Genomic DNA, 20,203 nt, shown 5'->3' on the forward strand with positions numbered 1-20,203 from the left:
CAAAAGTGGACAGGAAAATTAAATGAAATGTGCAGAGCTACCTGAGCTGGCTGGGAACAAGCTGGCTTGTCCCAGTGCCAGGCTCCTGTGCTCTCTCATGGAGCTAATGAGCTCTGCAGAGCAGCAAGCTATTAGCAGGGGTGCAGGACAGTGCTGATGCAGCTACACCCTTCTGGTACCCAGACTGACTCACCTGGAGAGATTTGCACCATACTACTGATGCTGTCTAGGGGTATCCTCACAGCCAAAGGGAAAACCATAAACCAAAGGGAAACAAAACCCTGATGCAATGGAATATATTTGCAGCTGTCATAACAAGATGATCCCAGTAAATACAAACACCAGAGTAATAAATTAAAAAAAAAAACAGTCCCTACACCACAGGAAAGGTTTGGGCTTGCTCCCAGTTTCTATAAATCTGTGCTATTACTCTGGATTTCACAATGGCTTTTTGCTGATGTGGTACCTCAGAAGGGCAATTTTAAGATAAAGAACTTGAACTCAATACACATCCCGCTGTTGGTAGTCTAGAACCCGAGGGGCAGAGATGCCACATCCAGCCACTTATACTAAAACCACCTTGCTTGACCTCTTTTCATGGAGAAAATGAAATTTCTGTTCAGCTGGAAGCCTGAAGGTCTCAGAGATTTCACTGGGGCTCATTCTTCTCCCTGATAAGGATAGTATCTACCCATAAAGCGCAACCTCCTTTTAGATATTTAATGTAAAACTAGAAAGGAAAGTTGGAAAACTCCTGAAACCTTTAGAAGACACCACACTCTTTATGCAGAAAGATATTTTACATATTTGCAAGCAAGACCACTGACCTTAAGTCAAACTAATACTTTCATAGGTGAGATCCATATACACATTTATGTGTGTTTTTGTGTGAGCACAAATGTACCATTTAGAGTAAATATGAGTTAGATCAGCAATTTATTTTGTCTCTTCTCCTGTGAAAAAGACCTTCACCTTCATATCACACTCCTAAGAGCCACGGGAGAAATCAGAAAGCTGAATATTCTGTTGTTCCCTGGTTTAACTTTTACTTATTTAAAATTTAGTGACACTGGTTTTGTTGTTGAAGTTGTAATCTTAATGGCTACATCTACTGATGCCCTTCCAGTTGGCCTTCATTTTTAAAGACTATAAACTGAACAAGTTGATATTCCCAGACAGCAAAACTATTGCTTGCACATTGCACTGTCACAGGAACACAAATAAAGAAACCCTTGCAGTTCTGTGCTGTTTGCCATCAAAGAAAGGTTTTGCAAAGCAGGTGAAAGCCAGCCAGGCCTCAAAGCACTCCTTGTGGGTTGGTAATTCTTATAAAAAAAGCAATTTGTTGTAACAGAAGGTTGAACAAGACCAGGTAAATGGCAAGTTCTGAGTGCTTCAATTTTGAGGTGCCATCAAGCTGCACAATTTGAAAGCCTTTTTTGAAAAATGGATTAGTTAATTAAATAAACTAAATGATAACATAGTCTAACATTAGCAATTTCAGTGTCTTAGTCATGAAGAGAACATAAAGTTGCATGTTTTCCTTTTTATGGGATTGGGAGGGGCACAGTGAGAGGCAAAACCTATGAAATGGCAATCTGGTTAAGTAATAAAAGAACACCTTTACAGTAATATGAATCATTGTCCTAAAATATTTCGATTTCTCAAACATTTCCCTCTAATCCTCCAAATATTGCAGAAAACAGCCCCCAGATCTATTGCACCACAGAAATCAGGCAATGACTTAGCACACCAGCTCTAGCTAGAGCTGCTTGGACCGTGGCATAAAACAATACCTTGGCCAATACACACATTTGACTATTAAAGCTCTGCTGACTGTAAAAACACGGGCAGGCTAAAGGAGTAGGGTCACATTAAAGCAAATTTCTTGGAATTCAAGGCCTTTTCTTCATAAAGAAGAACAAATTCTTAGAAAACACTTGACTAAATCTTGGGAAGGCAGATAATAGAGAGGTCTAAGGAAAGGGTGGACCCTGAGGTCATGGAAAAATCTAAGTACATATGGTACAAGAAAAGCCCCAAAAATGGGAGCAGCTGGCTGGATATTAAAACTGTAAATGTCTCTGCAGGAGACAGCCTTGTCCCAGCAGAGACAAACATATATGCTACAAGCAAAACTTGCACATTCTGAGAAATTAGAGAAACTGAGTAGCAACTAAGGACAGGTTTGAAGCTGTGGAAGATTTCTATTTGAGTGCGCAGATGAAGGGTAAGATGATTGGAGATGCTTTAGGAGAACTGCTGAAGAAACCAACAGTACACTCCCAAGAGGCAAGATCAATGATTTTGGAAAGGAATCAGGACCAGAATGGGGAAAGGACTGCATGTCTTCAGAACCTGGATCAGGTTCATGATGAGATTGAACCAAAAGAAAATGCCAAGAGACAAAACCACTTCAGAACATTTGGAGGGCATGGTGGAGAGGGTGGGGCAGAGAAGGAACATGAATGCCTGAGAAGAGAGCAGAATCTTCACCTGGAGCAAAGAGCATCATTATTCTGCCAATCTGATGAACAATGCAAATCCTTTCTTTTCAAAGCAGAAAGTTACAAAGGGATGGGCCTGAGCTGTTTGTGGAGCTCAGCTCTGAAGGGATCCAAGAGGCAATTACAAGCCTTTGGGAAGAACTTGGCACCGTGTGTTGACAGGGTTGCCATTAAATTATTAAAAGCAGACGGAGGTAAACAAAGCCAAAGGCTGTACAGAATAATTCTGTTGATTTCAGATAGCTGAAAAAATTTCAGAGCAGTGGAAATGCAATGTAAAAGCCAGTGGAGAGAGTGCCTGTGCTTTTCTGAAAGCCTAAAAAGCTTTCTCAGAAGGGTTTACATTTTGGGGGGCTGGTTTTATTGGGTATTTTATTTGCTTGTGTTTTAATAAAGCAGGAACATTTCAGTAATACCAATTTGGATTCTGGAAAAAGAACTTTTCCAAATATTAAATAATCATGATGTATTTGAAGACATGTAACACAACAGTCAGAATGAATCCACACACTTCAAGATGTTAGGAAATCTTACAATGCTATATTGTGGCCTTTGAACCACATTGGAGGCATTTATAACTCCATAAGACATTTTTTAACAGGCATAATGACAATTTGCAATGAAGAAGATGGAGCACGAAGAAGGTGTAAAATCTCTGGCCCATTTAATAGAAATGAAGGATTAAGGCAAGGAAATGCATTATCCCTGATAGTCTTCAATTTGATTAAAATGTTACATTCACTGACATTTTCAGCCTACAGTGGACAAAGTAGTGGAGCACCTTTGGGATCCTATGGTCTGGGCAGCTGGGAATGAAGCAGAGGGTTCTGAATGAAAAATGGCTACTTGAAGAAGAAAAACAAAGAAGAAATAATATAAAATCAGACATCTAATAAGCCCAAATAATAAAAAATACCAGTAAATTGAATAGACTAGTAAAACATTTACCCAGAAAAGGAAAATGACATGATTAGCAGAATCAAGAACAAATTCTGACCATTGTTATAGGAAAAGTCACAGAGTTTGAATATCTGCCAGCAAATAATTTGGTTTGGTTGTTGCTTTTTAAAATTGTGTCTCAAACTGAGGTGTAAAACACTAACACCTAGAATTATGGAATGAACCTGATACTAAAAAATTAGTAACTAAAATACACTCAGCACTCTTAGAGTGACTGTTATTTTTAGATCAGTTAAGAGCTCTGAGTACTCTCTATACATTAATTAATTAATCTTAAATATTCCCATGTTATTAGGTTAATTTTAATTTTATTTTAATTTTATAATTTAGTTTAATTTAAATTTAATAAATTTAATAAATTTAAATTTAAATTTAATTAAAGCTAATTTTATCATGCCTAAGTATTCAGTTAGGAAACCGTTTCTGACTGTACTTCCACCATCTATTTAGAAGAAGAAACAAATTTACCTGTATTCAGATATATAAAAGATTTTTATACCTGACCATTTGGCTCTTAGTGCTTTGGGAAGGGATGGGGAAGAGGAGACTTGCAGGAGTATTGACAAATTTCATGTCTGAGAGGAAGTTTTAGGAAACAGAAAATTTGTGTAGAGTTCTTTCATGAAAACATCCATGCTGGTTATCCTAAACATTGTGTTCCAAAACTATGTTTACTTTTTCTCAATTATATTTTATAACTGAATGTCTTAAGACATTAAGACCATCAGGACTTCACATGAAAAAATAAATTTTGCTTCATGTTAATCCCTAAGAATCATAAAGTAAAAATGACTTTTTATATATACTGACCTTAGAATAATTGTTAAAAAAGACAGAAATCCTCAGCAGAATGTTTCTGATATCTTTTAGGAGTATTTGAAGAGCTCCAGCTTACTTTTTTCTTGTTTCTTGTCCAATGAAAGGTCTTTTAGAAAAAGGCATTTACTAAAATTGGAAAATAGCATAGCTAAGCATTGTTTTGATAATATCATAGAAAGAGAATAACTTATTGTTAAATGAATAGCAATTCTGTCAAAATTAATATTCTTTATGTATTATTGACTCTGATCTTAGCACATAAGAACTGCTACAGGCAAATAAACTAGAAAAAGAAAGATACAAAAGGAGAGAAGTTGCCTCACCTTCTGCACTCAGTCTTGGACATGCTGAAAATACTGATACCCAATTGATAATAATTGTAACAACTGATAGTTGATAACATTTTCTATACAGTTTCAAGCACGCTTCTATAACCTCATTCAGAAGGACAAACACACTTAGGATTTTATTTCTGTAGAAAGAGCTGTTATTATGTACATAAACAATCAGTGAGATAGCCTTCATATAATTCAATGTAATATGTGAGAATATGTGAGGAAACAGAGAATGTTCTGATTTAGATCAGCTGTGAAACCAACTACATAATCAATTATATTTATATATTTATAATATATACATATAGGCACACGCACACATATACACACACACACACACACACACAGAGTTATGCTTCAAAAATAATTGCTTGGTTTGCCCACTGGTTCTACTCTTGCTTCCTCATTTTAGAAAAAGGCAGTTTTTAACATATCAGCCAGGGCACAGAAATGTTTCAAGACACAAACAAGTTTCAGCATACATGACCAAGCCTGGTGTGACATTATTCCCTTTTCAGCCTCACAATAAATTTCAGGGAGCCACCAGAATTCCAGCTATATGTACAAGATGATGATTTTTCATATCAGAAATACCTGCAGCCATGGAAATGGCCACATGTGGCCATACAGGCAGTCATATAGAAATATAAACAATCCTTATGAAAATAAAAGTGCCTTAAATAAGGAAAAGCTGAAACAATGTATGGCCCTGAGTTGTACAAGCCCAGATTGTGCAAGGACTTTTCTTGCCATTTTTGTGCTCTGTTGTTAGTATTTAAAGAGGAATTAAAACTGAAGAGAGCACAGGAACTTCCGGCCACCTGCAGACATCTCTGGGCTTGTAATTATTTGTTATAAGCACCTAAAACAGCCTTGGATATTCCATACTTTATTCTAGATCTGAAATATGTATCAGCAAACGACACCTTTTCAGGTAATGCTGCACCTTAGAAAGTGGAAAAAATGCAGTTAATTTATTTCATTTTCCCCAGTAATGCTGAACATTCCGAACAGGACAACTTTGTTTATAAAAAAGAGGGATTGTAAATCACCTTTAACAGAGAATTTTTCTTTATTGTCAAGAAACCTTTCAGATGCCTTTTAAAAAATTGGTAATGAAATTAGATACATAATGATTTTATAATTTATATGAATCCAGGAAAATTATAATGCATGAAGATTGAACATCTGTTAAAGTGATCCCAAACTAAAATTCTTACCATCAGGATTCCGGCCTCTACATTAAATTATTTTGAAAATAATTATTGCTGCAGATCTGACACATAACAAATTCCATACCCCAATCTGAAATTGTCAAAATGCTTTTGATTTGGGAAGATGAGAGAAAACTCTATGTATAAAAAGAGCAGTCAGCTATTAAAATTCTCAAATCAGATGAATTTGAATGTTTCTTAATGGTATATTCATGCCTTAACATGTCAAAAATTTGAACTTTTTATTGAATAATTTTAATAGTGGCAACATACTGATAACTTTGTTTTTTTTTTGTACAGGTGAAAAAACATTTCATTACATTTCATAGGAATGTAATGAATGGAAGCAAATATTCTGAAGTGTGCAAATTCAATTGAAGTAGTTTCAGGATTTTATATAGATACAGAAATACAGAGAGGAACTGAAGTACTAAACCCACGTTACCATGGACAGGCTATCTCATATTTGGAACAGTAATTTCTGGCTGCTGGATTTCCCTCAGCAGAATCCACAGACTGAGGAGGGGGAGGTTGAATCCTGACAATCAGAACTTCACTGGGCCTTACTTACCAGAACAGCACTTATTTATTTTTCATCCAATATAAATCACATTAAGAGTAAAACAGGCCATTCAACATTTTCTGACTATAAGAAAAGGTTCCAAAGTTAAATTGGACAACAGGGTTTAAAAAAAATATGGCCTTTTCTTGACACAATCATAATGGGACTGTTCATAAAACATCTCATCTGATGTACAGTGGTCATTACCAAAAAGTTTGCACTTGTCAACAACTAACAAAATGTAGTTATCAGACATTTATGCTATTTATACCTTCCAAAAAGAAAGCTTTGGTATGTGTTTGCAAACTTCTTGTTTTTAAGTGTGGCCATTATATAAGTATTTTTATTTACTTCATTATTATATGAATTTACTAATTTGCATGCAATCAGGGATCCTGGGAGTAGAAAGACACTTCAGAAAAAATTTCTCAGAGTGAAGGGAAATGCTGAATGATCCCATGACAAACATGCTTTTCTTGTAGAGTAAAATAACATTTTTACCTGAAAACACAGTAAAATGGCTGATGGCTATTTGCCTATCTTCAGTGTGCAGTAAAATATTTTATCCCTTTAAAACTCACACCTGATTTTCAAGTATTTATCAAACTCTGCTTGAGATACAGAGGAATGTAACCCTGTATGAGTCAGCACAGCCACAACTCTCCTACAGGACTGGATGGTCTTTCTGTGGATGGGGTTTCCAGTACATTCACAAAACACACTGTATAATTCTTATGTGAAATGCTTAGATTGAGGATAACACAGAGTTTGGAATATATTCCAGACAAGTGGCTCTTTCTTTTTCCTAAGTGTGTGCATCATGTAAACCAGTCCCATCAGTTTATATTCACTTGAACAGATTAACTTTAAAACTGGCAGAAAGGGCTGTTTTCAAAGGACAATTTTTTCACCAGGCTAAGTAGCACTGGTTCAAAGTTCCCAACAGAACCTTTAAAAATGAATTTTTAAAGTTTTAGGTTATATGAGGTCAGAATAGGCAATAAAAGTCACAAGATGGTATTATTTTAAGATAATAATCTTATTTTAAGATATGAAAATACTGAAACAATCATGCCAGTATAAGAAATAATTATAGCATAATTCATAAGTGCATAATTTATCAAAACAATAGAGCAGTCATGGCTAGATGCAACCTAATACTCCTGTATAAGATATAACTACATACTGTACAATTGTTCCTTTTTAATAATTATTTTTTACATTTAGTCCTCATCCAAATTAAGCTGAGTACTTCTATGTATGAATGGCTTTAGGAAATAAACACAACTCACAACAGGGCTTTATTACTGCTACTGCACCACCATGGCATGCAAGTAACTATGAAGTCAACTATAAACAGTAAAATGTCATCATCTTTCTGAAATAAAAAGAACATAAAAAATACAGATAAAGTAGTAAACATCAATTATCTTTTTTATATCTTTCATATTTACCAAAAGTCTATCATTACATGAGACATTTAAACCTCTGTATCACTCTCCTGTACAAGGATGGTGGCAGATTTGGAGTTGAGAAACTATACTTTCACAAGCTTGTACAAAACTACTGGTTTCATATTACACTCTGTCAGTGTGCAATGCATAAATGAGAATATGACACATCTGCTACCTGCCCCTTAGCATTCTCTTACTCTTTTCTATGTGCATGAATTCTGAGTAAATAAAAAGAGCGAGGGCCATTAAAGCTGGTTGCCAGGTTATCTGTTGTGGTTACTGAGTCCCCAAAGGACCAAAGTCCTTCACAAAGGAAATTCTTTTATCTGCTTTTTGTTGCTGACTACTGACTGTGTGAGGTTCCACACTGGTTGTGGGATTTGACAGCTAATGTTGGAAGCAAGATGGATTTTTAAACATTTATTTATTTATATAGGGCAATTCCTTAACAGGTGCTAAAGTGACAATGAGATGAAATTCTGCAGTTGTGAGGGAAAAAATATCCATACTTTATTATAAAAACAAGAGCCAAAGTGCTGACTGGGATTAATGTCTTCTGCTTACAGGTCAGGACAATATACAGATACTAGAAAATTTCAATATTGAAATGGGAGCAGGTTGAATAACAGCATGTTTAACTCTCCTTAGATTTGCAGTCTTGGAGACTCTCTTGGGAAAAAATATTGTAAAGCAGCTTTTCCATGCTCAATTAATTTTGCTGATCATTTAGCTGGCATGGAGAACCCTCTTTGCAAAATATCCCTAATTCAGGACAAACTCTGAGGTACAGAAAAGAAAGCCCACCCATCACTCTTCTGCAGCCCAAATTATGTTCATGAGGTTTTTTCCAATGTAAAGAAAAATAATCATTAAATGCTCAAGTCATAGTATTTAACAGAATTATCTTTCAAATATTACAGGTGGTGTTCTTGGAATACACCTTTGCTAAAAGCTGCCTACCTCTTCTGAGCAATGATAAAAAACCACTTAAATCCAAATGATTCTCTTTAGTTTCTGCTTGCTGGAAAGAAATCTTAATGCCAATTACAAGGAAAGAACTGTACAATTCCCATTGTTACATTAAGCGATACAAAAATTTCCTTTAGATTCTTGGAATTTGCTCAGTTTTCAATTATACAATTTGTTTCTTCATTACAAAAAAAGAAAAAAGTGAAGTTTCTCCTAGATATGTCCAAGGATTTTCCCTGCTCTGATATGTTCAGGATTAAGTATACTCGGTATTTTATTTTGTTTTTTGTTGATACCAGGATCCACTCTTTATTAAAGCTCATCAGGCATGCTCATACCTACCAGAAGTTAGTTGTGCTTTGGGGCATAGCAGGCTGTGTGACTATAACAGAGCACAGTACCTCATGTGTTCATCCATAGATTTGCCTCCATAAAAACTGAGGCTGTAGTATAGCTTTCAATGGAAGCCATTTAAAAAGAAAACATTACAGAATATACAATTGTAGTTTTTGACTCTCAGACACAAGTTCCTTGACGTGTTGAAAGGTGATGTTTTCGATTTCTGACTCCTGAACTCTTATCTTTACAGTCCGCAGGCTTCTGTTGTGAAATGTCTATCAGAGCACTTGCAATTGCAAGACCTGTAAGATAAATAAAAGAAAAACAAAATTTAATGCTCAGGTTTCCTGAGAAGAATTCCAGAGCAGCGTGATGGTTTCTTTCAAGGCAAGTTTATGTACTTTTCCAGAAGTGATCAGTTTCATTTCAAAGTCAGATAACAAGTTCTCACTTTCTTAAATGCCTCTTGGTAACAGTGAAGAGACAGTAGAAGGAAAAATATGCAGTTAAGACACCAGACCGGAAATAAGGAGAACTGAGCTCCATTTGTGTCTCTTATTGATTTGCTGTGTGATCTTAGCATGACCTCTCTTTATGACCATTTTCCATTTATGTGGACCAGAAGCTTTCTGACATGAATTTTCTCATATTAAATGTATGTGCATTGCATTTAGAAATTGATAAAATCATCAAATCAGAAAATGAGAAACAGAAACTTCAGTTAGGACAACATTGTATCCCTGAATATTTGCCTTTGCAACACACACACACATATATATATATATATATATATATATATATATATATATATATATATATATATATATATATGCCTCTTTAATTGGGGAATATCCAGAGGTTAATATTTACCACAAAAAGATATGAAAATACCTTTCTAGAAAGCAGAGATCTGTAAAGAAGTAATGGACCATGATGGCCTGGGTACGTTCTAAGTGTTTTCAACTCACCAAAACTCTTCTGGTTTGGATTCTGATTAATTTGTTGATATTTCACGACCTGTTGTAATCTTAACAGGGTACTGCTAAGGGCATAGGCCAGCATGCTTAGGAATTGTAGAAACACAGAATATTCTGAGTTGGAAAGGACCCACAAGGATCATCAAGTCTTGCTTCTGGCCCAGAACAGGACAGTACCAAGAATCCCACCATGTGCATTGTCCACATCCTTCTTGAACTGTCAGTGCTGTGACTACTGCCCTTGGGGAGCCTCTTCCAGTGCCAACCATCCTCTAAATGAAGTATTTTTCTCTAATTTGCAACCCAAAGCTCTCCTGACACAACTTCAGGCTGTTCCCTCAGGTCTTCCCCTCATGAGGAAGCTGGAGCTGCAGTGAGGTCTCTCCACAGTCTCCTCTCCTCCAGGCTGAACAGACCGAGCGCCCTCAGCCACTCCTCATTCAGCTTCCCTTCCAGACCTAAGAAGCTAATACGTTAAAATTTACTCTTCCATTTCCTTGCTACTGCATCCTTTCTAGAAATTAATGACTTCTAAAATGCTGTGATTAACAAAACACTTAATACAGGGTAGTTCTAGGCTTTTAAATTCACACAGGTGATACTGCAATCAAATGGATTAGGAGTATTCACATCATATATACTTTCTACTACAAACAAACCATAAAAACCCCATCTACATATACCCAAAATGTAGATAAGGATGCTGCTGGTTCTCCACGCGGCCCAAAACTTTTCATTTTCCAGCTAATAACACCATCGCTGTCCAAGGAAACCTCTGAAAACACTTTTCACCATGTTTAACAGGCACTCTCTATTCCTTATCTCAAGCCAATATCAAACTCAATTTATCTATTACACAGATTCCAATTTTTCAATACTTTTCATGCAATCCCTCATTACAGCTCTTATCTACTAAGAAACTGTGCAAAAATTAGTTTTTCACTAACAAGTGTTGCTACAGTCTCCTTTCATAGTATTAGATATATGGTCAGATTTAGTTCAGGTTTCCAGGATCCTGCAAAATCTATGCTATTGCACACTGGTAACATTACCTTTCTTAAGTTTCAAAAAAGTTGCAAGAATTAATTAATGTGCATCCAGATTTTAAAAATGCACGATACTGTAAAACACTAAGTACAATTATCATTGATACATTTCAGGATATGTAAGAGCCAAGATTAATCAAGGTGTTTTTTCTCACATACACAAATACTTCATGGCATGAGCCAGTGATGCTTAAAATTGGACTCTGACAAATTAAATTGTTGAAATCTTTGAGGCACCTTCAAAGTTTAAGCAGTAAACTTAGGTATTAGCAAATTCAGGGATAAAACCTAAATAACATTTTGATGATTGCTTAGATGTCACCCCATCTTCAACAGCTAGGCTTAGAGACTATGCTAAACAGAAAGAATATTATTAATAAACAGATTTTTTAATTTAATAAGCACTTTTAAAATATATTTGGATGTATTAAGCTAACCTCACCTAATATAACAACTAACAAAAAGGAATCCTTAGGTCTAACACTGTATATTGGGATGTACTGGCATGTTGATAGAATTCCATTAAAATCAGGTCGCTACAGAAGATCATTTTTCAAAATGTCACACAAATCATCTGATGAAATTCATTTATTATGTTCTCTACGCCCAGCATAGTTCCTTGTTATCAAAGCAATACAATTAACTGGGGGAACAATTCATTATTTCAGACTGGCAGTCTAAAGGAATTTCATTTACCAAGTCAAGCTTGTGCACAGACACTTCGAGCAAGGAGAATTTACATGAAAATAAAACAGAAGAAAATGCTGTGGCTTAAATATTCATTAAAAAAAATGAACAAAACCAAAACATTCCCTTGATGTTACAGGTTTTTAATCTAAATAATAAATGTGAATACATTTACAGTCACTGAAGTTGGAACTGTAAATTGTACAGTGCTCTGGATGTGTTACCTGAACTCCTAAGTTATTATATTTACCCACCTTCTCTGAATGCTGCTGTTTAAATATCCTACCTACCATCCAAACTGGTATTTTCCAAATCAGTACATGGTCTCTGGTTGCTTCTGACTCTTGAGCAGCATGGCAGAAAGGAACAGTGGAATCAGTAAGGATCCTACATGGAGACTCAACAGGTCACCTCTAATTTCTCTAAATTCAATCTTAGTTGCAGAACCAGCCCTATTTTTAAATCTAGTTTGTTTTTCTACAAAATGTTATAGAAAAAACCTGACCTAGTTCTATGCAGCTCAAACAACCTCTAGCTGGTTTTAAGGATATGCATGTACAAGTCATTAAGAAGTAAACCCAGTCAAATTGTAAGTGGAAAGTATATTTTTGTAAGAGATAATTGCATCCACAATGAGGAAAACACTAGAGGAAGCAATATGAACTTGGTTATCTTTAGCAGAACTATTGTCTTTCCTAATGGAAGTTAAATGGTAACAGTTTATTCTCAGGAAGTCTCTAATCATAAAATTACTGGGGTGTGAATTTTTTCCCTTTATTTTTTTTTTTACAATAGTGCAAAGCTATTAATATGTAGAGGGATAAAATACAGCAAATCAAATGAGATTACCTTGAAAAGCGCATTCACGGTTTATATACAAACAGCCCTTTAATCCTGCATTCAAACAGGAGCATCTGAAAAAGTCATTCATTCTGAGATGCTCCCCTCCCAGTCTCTGTAAAAACAGGCAGTACTATATATTTTAATTTTGCAGCAAAACAGCTTCATTAGGCGTGAAAGGTTAATTGCAGGTTTAAGTGCAGTTCGGGGAACAGTGCACGGGTCTGTGGTGAATAGCACAGGCTGCTACAGGAAGGCTGAGTGCTATAAACTGTTTGCCCTGCTGAAATGTTTTACTACCTCATTTACTAACTGTCTTCTTTTACTGCTTGTATTTGTAGTTCTTCTAAACCTTTAATAGCTACAGTTTTATTTCACTGTAATCAGATTTAAATGGAAATACCCATGCTGGGATGTTTAAACATTTTTCCTCTGATTGTATACAACTACATTTGAACTGATGTAAGGCTACACTATCTCTAAAAGTAGAAAAAAAACCCCTACATTGAAAAAATTAGTCTTACATAATGGTGTGCATATTTAAAACCTTTTTTTCCTCCTCCATTGTTCATTTTAATGAGAAATACATGGAATTCTTACTATCTCTTTTGTTAAAAGTAAGGGAACAAAGAATGACCCCAGATTAGGCAGGTAACTGGAAATGTTTCCTTTCAATTTGAATATGCATTATTCAGACATAACATTTGGATAGATGTCTTCATTTGATTAAATTTCTACACGTCATTGTTATGCAGAATCAGAACATTCAGAAACCTGAAGACAATAAAATAACTACGAGTCAGGTAGATCAATTAGATTTGTTTGACATTTCAACCAAAATTATAGTCATTGTTTAAGGTGACTTTAAGCAATGAAAATAAAATGCCAGCTGCCATGCAGAGAGACTTAAACAGAAAAGACTGGGTAAACACTATATTATTAAAGTCACAGCTTCACCCTTCAGTGCCCACAAGTCTTTGTGTTCCTCCCTTCTGTTAATTCTTTAAAGAGTGGCATTACTGTACATGCTCACCCCATTCTGGACAGACTCCTTGTATCATAAAGGATCTCTTACTCAAATTATTGCCACTGTGGAAGACTTACTGCCCATGGAAGTCTGTAGAAATGGATCTGAGCTGTTTGAAGATGCACTTAGTGATGAGAATCACAGACTGTGGTGGTGCCTCATGAAAGACACCACAGCACACAGTGAAGCCAATGGAGGCAGTTTCATGTTCATCAATAAAACTACTGCTTATAATGTAGGGAATTTTAATGAATTCTGCCATTTATCAATATTTCAAGTCATAAAAATACTGTTTGAAAAGTACACAATGTATATCATAAATGACTTAATGGTATATGCATATATATACATATATCTCTATCTATATATATACACCAAAATGATGTAATAATGTAACATAAATATGTCATTATGTAACAATTTTTTATATATGCACACATGCAAATTATATACAATCCATTTAATAATGAAGTTTTGCATTACCTACTTCTCAATTTGAAGAAACAGATCACATTGACCATCATATTTATGGAATGCACAGATTTATTCTTCATAGAAAAAAATATGTTCATTATACTGTCTGTAATACTGGGGGAGCATAGCATTCTAGAAGCAGCATAACATTCCAGAAGATTGTTACTAGGCAGTGTTTCTGAGTACCCCTGGAAGAAATTCTCTCACTTTCTATGAGATACTATGCTAGAAATAGTCACATTCAATTTAGTTGTTTAGCAATAGTTTCATGATTTTCTGGTTGTTTCTGTGTTCTCAACCAAACTGCCTCCAAGCAGACCAACTCAGGCTTCATTTCATGACTGAAAAGGCCAGCCTGTTCTTTGTGCTGCACACTCCTCTGCTATGGATCAAGTCATGCTGGGAGATATCCAAAAGGCACATAAAACAGAACCAGAACAAAATTTGGTATTTAATGGTGATGCACAGAGCCCCCTCCTAAGCAAGTACAAACCTGATACTCAAGTACTTTCCAGGAGAAAAATTAAGAGTCATCTGAAGTTCAAGACTGTATATGGCTAGAAGAACACAACAGATCTAAGTTCATTTCAAAGTCAGAAAATAGTCAAATCCTTCATGTGTATCAGAGTTTCCTGATCTGGCAGGTGTGCCTAGACAGTATCCAGAGATCACAGACTTAGTCACAGAGAAAAATAATCACAAGCATCTGCCAAGAACAATAAGTGTCTTCATAGCCTGTCATATTGAATGTTTTTTTTATTTGAATTAGATTATTTTTAAAAGGACAAGCTGACAGCACCTCAAATTCACAGTCTTTTTATGGGCTTCTCTTCCTGTTTGGTGCATGAATGTGTATTTTAAGTTGACACCACTCTTACTTTTGGAAAGATATATTAAATGAACTAAACTAACTAGGAAATTACTTTGGGAAAGTAACCCCATCATTTTTTTTTTCAGTGATAATTTTTGCAAGATGGGAAGACAGCCAAGAGGCCAGGAGGTATGTTTTCCTTTTCTTTTGCATATAACTTAATTAAATAAGTAAAATATGAGACAGAGCTTAAACCATAACAATAATAAACTAAATAATGATAGTGTGGAATTAAATAGCCACATACTAGTAGAGAGAAGATGTCATGCTCCTTTTTATTACACCTTTGCTATTTAGTAATAAGGGCTATCTGTAAGGGACTAAGAAATTCTTATTCCCAGAACAGACTTATAAATTACCTGCTGTCAGTTTGTGGGAAATGCAGACTATACAATAAAGGCTCTTAGAAGAAATGTTCGTCCTTTCCCAAATTTTCTCATTGTGGAAAGGAAATGGCCCTACATATTTGTGTGAAATATTTGTATTCCATGGGGCCAGTAGGGATTTTTTTTTTTTTTTTAATGCAGTCAGGCAGTTCTCCTTCCCTTTCAGAGTGAGATATCTGTAATTTGGTCTGAAATCCAGGTCTGTACAACATCTGGTGCCTTTCAGCTATCCAGCCTGCCAGTGACTGAGAGCCAGCATGGGCTGCTTGGCCTCTCTGGATAGGGACAAAGGGAAGGTGACAATGCACTCTGGGGTGCTTCAAAAGGTGTCCTGGTGAAGTGGATCCAGTGGGGAGCTGGAGACTCTACAGTAATGGAATAGGGCAATCTAACATTGATTCACTGAAGCTTTTTTGTCCCACCCTCTTTTCTCAACTCAAGCCCTCCTGGAACATAAGAACCATGGGACCATTAAATTGTTCAGTTTGGAAAAGACCCTTATGATCATGGGGGTCTAACCATTAACAGTGCAAAGCCCACCAATAAAACATGTCCCTGAGTGCCACATTCACACATCTTTTAAACTCCTCCAGCAATGGTGATTTCACCACTTCCCTGGGCAGCCTGTTCCAGGGCTTGACAACTCTTTTGGTGAAGTTTTTCCTAATGGCCAATCTAAACCTCCCCTAGCGCAACCTGAGGTCAAATCTTCTTGTCACATTGTTTTTATTGGAATAATAATAAAAACACCGAAAAAGGAACAACCCATTTAGAATATGTGCAAATCTCATGCAGATTAATTCCTTGCTGCTCTGCCACTGTATATTACACAACATGCATTAAAATGCAAGTAATTACACATTTTTCTACAATGGACAGTAATATTTGAAACATTTGGATTACATTTTCAGTTTGATTACATCTCACTTCCATTGAATCATTTATCCATATGCTATGAAAAACATCTCTATTCTTGTGATGTTGTGCAGCCGTTTAATTTGTTTTCAAGAAAATCACTATAAACTAATTTGCTACTCTGCAAGAATTTGGTGAGATGCATTAATCATGCCAGAATCTAATTTGGTCTAGTAAACCTATTTCTGCAGAAGAGAAAAAGTCTACTTGGAGTATTGAAGAAGCTCTATTTTCACTCACTTTTAGCAATACCTGGTTTAATATAAACAAAATCATAATTGTTTTTTTTTAGAAGTCAGTATCACAGTTATGGCCCAGGTGGGGTTAGTTTATGAAACCCTCTATAGTCATTAGAAAAGTCTGGATTGCAAAAGTCTCCTCTGCTTGAGGTTGCCTGTACAGCATCATTTTACTCTTTGTCTCTATCTTCAGCAAACTCTTTTTACTTGGACCATGGATGCAAATCAGAGCAAAATGAAGATATGAAAGCTGTAAAAACTTGTGAGCTTGAGTTACAACATTTTGAAAGCTTTTTTACCCAAGCCCATTCATGCAATTGGATGCTTTAACCACTGTGATGAAAGTTAAAGCCTTACTATACATCACGAGAAGGATGAACACCTGTGGGACAGAGATTTATCATCCATATAAACAGAGTGTGATTGGCCATTATTACAGGGCTGAATTATATTTCGTGCAATTCAGTAATCAGAATATCTGTGTGTGTGTGTGAGTATCTGGGAAACAGGGCAGGTTGGAACACAACTGAGCAATCAGGAGAACACTCAGAAGCAGAAAAGGCAGCAGGAGTCACTGGGGTTTGCTTCCCTCCAGAGGGGCCTTTCTGGCAGGGGGTGATTTAAAGCAGATCTCTTTCTGTCTGTAGAGGAAATCTGGGGTGATAAACCTCACCAGGTGAAATTCAGTTTTTATGAATACCTCCCTAATGTTCCATCTGGGTGATAACATACACTGCCAGATTTGCAGCTTTACTACTCTCCTCCTCAAGACAAAACACACCACCTTAAAGACAATAGGTTTAAGGGCCCAAAAGGGGCCAATTCTGCCCACGCTGGAGATAAAACAATGCTACTTACATTACCATTTGCTTTTGAGGAAGAAGATTAGAACAATAATCCTCTAAGATCCTTCTTCTCTCTCTTGCACCCTTTATGCTGCAGGTGCCAGGCTTTTTTTCCCCTTGTCAAAAATTTTATTTAAACCAGAAAGTACTGAATATGTTAATGCAAAGAAATTACTGTAGTTCACTAGTTCAATACGATTACAGCTTAATCAGAAATAGGCATGATATATGCAGTACTCTTCCACAGAGAATTCTCATTTTAAAGTTTTGCTTTCAAAGTACTGAGCTTGTTTTCCATTTCCGACATACTGGTACAACTCTAACCATTGCTTTGATACAAATTTGTTTCTGCCCAAATAGCAATGCTAATTTTTCAGTATTCTGCTGATGTCCAATTAGACATTTAGAACATCCCCAGCTACATAGCCAGGAGTCACTCTGACAAAACAAATGATCTTGGGAGGGAAACACAGAATTAAGTCAATGGGACAGAAAGTGTGCTGAGAATTTTGAACCATATTTTGAATATCACCAAAGTGACAACTTCAGGGTCCTCAGGATCTCTAATAAGGTTATTTGTAGTTTCAGTAATATTTATGCTTGAGAACAATGAAAAAGAAAAGAAAAGGAAAAAAGAAAGACAAAGTCACAAATACCCTGCTGTCAGCATTAGGGTGGCTCCATTAGCAAATCTAGCATCAGCATACATAGAAAATTGATTTTTGCTAAAAGGCTGAAAAGCTCACACCATAAAATAAAGATTTTAACCCTCAAAAATTTTGTACAAATAGCCCTACCACAATTATGGTCTGCACTGAAAGAGAGTAATTCTGTATGGGACTCCAGTATAGACAAGTAACTACAGAGCTACTAATTTATTCTTCACTGAATCTTCTATTTTACATTGAAAACACCATGTTCTGACTATAACAGGCAAAATTACACTCTTAGACCTGTCAAATTGTATGGAAATATGTTTCCATTTTAAACACTTCATTACATACACTTACTTGGTCCTGAGCAGTCAATATAGATAAATATCAGTAAAATGATAGTAGAAGAGCACTGTTTCTGCTTGTGTGACATATTCAGATACAGCAAATGCCTGAAACTGAGAGATAGTAATACAATGGCTGCATATCACTGTAAATTATTATATTATATGTCCTGGGCATGCGTCCTAGTTGGAGAGGAAGCACTGGAAAACTGATATTCCACAGTCACAGCTTGCCACCTACCTCTATGTGTATTCTCAATCCAACAAGCAATAAGTATTCATTATGTAAGCACTCATTGTCTCATTCACCCATGAAATCAATAAAATTTTTGAAAAAAATGAACCCACAACACCAAGATCCCAACAATTCTTGTAGAAAAAGATTACCAAGCTATAACTTTTTAAAACAATTTAAAGCATTTCTCTAAATGCCTGTGGAAAAAAATGAGAAAGATTCTGCTGGTACACCAAATTCAGATTCCACATTTCTCCTGCTAGGATCAACATCCTTCAGAAATGCAGAAGCTATGAAATATACCTCTTGGGATCTCATTTGGCATAAATCTTAGCCTGATTTGCACACCTGTTTTTAATATAACCAAATAAGATCTTTAACTCATGGCCTATTGAGCAGGACTCACTACTAAATGGATGTGGGGGAAAAAAGGCAGAAACCAAATGAAAGATACCCTCAAGAAAGTCTCACAAAGTCCATTTCTCAACAATGTCAGCAACCTGAAGATGCACTCAATGAAAATTCACTTTCTGAGACTAAAGAGTTACTGCAGCAGCCCATTCTCATTAATATTCATGTGAGCAACAAATGGAAGAAAGGGAACCATGGACAAGAAGATGTGGTAAGAGATACACAGAGCTTGGAGTTTTCCAATGTCAGGATGGTTCTTTTAGACAACAGGCAAAATTTAGAGCAATTCTGTGCATTGCTCCCAAAATTTTCATCAGAGATAGCTGTGCTGCACAGAGCATCATGCTGTCTTTGTGTTTCCAGGATGTGATTAGGAGCTAGTTTTCATTTAAGCATTTTCAAAAAAGCTTTTACTATGTGATGAAGGAGAAACAAACCTTCAGCAGGACATTAGAACTCCCTTGCTGCAATTGTGCTAAATCTCCCATCTGTTTTTTAAAAGCAGAAATTGCATTGAGGCTTCTATTTGCTATTTAACTGCTGACCTTTTTCCCTCTCTATTTTTTTCCCATATGTTTTTTGATCACATGTGAAAAACTTAGCTTTGGTTCTCTTACTTCTTGATTTTCTATATTTCAATTAGACTATAATGGCTGTATATACAGTGATAATGATCCAAGAGTGTTTTGAATGAAATCTGTTTTGTATTTCCCAGCTTCTGAGAGCTGCCACAATTTGAGAAACTTTCTTCTGTAGCCCCTGAAGTGCCTTCTATAACATAATAACATAATAAACCATGGATCTGCTCTCCCTTTGCTGTGCAATACAGCGTTCTGTTTCCTACAGTTTGCTGCAGTATGATTTGCCACTATAAATAATTATCCTAAGTTATAAAGATGTAATATAAAACTATAAAGCAATACCATTAGACACCATACACTCGAGACTCTGAAAAAGCCATAAGAAAACATTGATTTTCATAAAGAATAAGAAAAAAGGTGACAATGAAAAACATGGTTCATGCTTAGGATTAGTTCATTAAAAGCTTGCTGCAATTTTGGGCGCAAAGAATGAAAATAGCAGGTAATCAGTGG

General features: G+C 35.9%; 1 protein-coding gene across 2 annotated transcripts in view; it reads right to left on the minus strand.

Annotated features, from left to right (window-relative positions):
* Positions 1-5,674: 5,674 nt before the first annotated feature.
* The window catches only part of ATRNL1 (attractin like 1), a 428,690-nt gene continuing 414,161 nt past the window's right edge, over positions 5,675-20,203 (minus strand). For both annotated transcript variants that reach the window (XM_059476726.1, XM_059476727.1), the window contains one exon: positions 5,675-9,461. In XM_059476726.1, coding sequence (XP_059332709.1) covers positions 9,337-9,461 — 125 coding nt within the window. In that variant the 3' untranslated portion in view covers positions 5,675-9,336. The remainder of the gene's footprint in view (positions 9,462-20,203) is intronic.

Source organism: Ammospiza nelsoni, chromosome 8 (genome assembly GCF_027579445.1).
Source record: "Ammospiza nelsoni isolate bAmmNel1 chromosome 8, bAmmNel1.pri, whole genome shotgun sequence".
NCBI lineage: Eukaryota > Metazoa > Chordata > Aves > Passeriformes > Passerellidae > Ammospiza > Ammospiza nelsoni.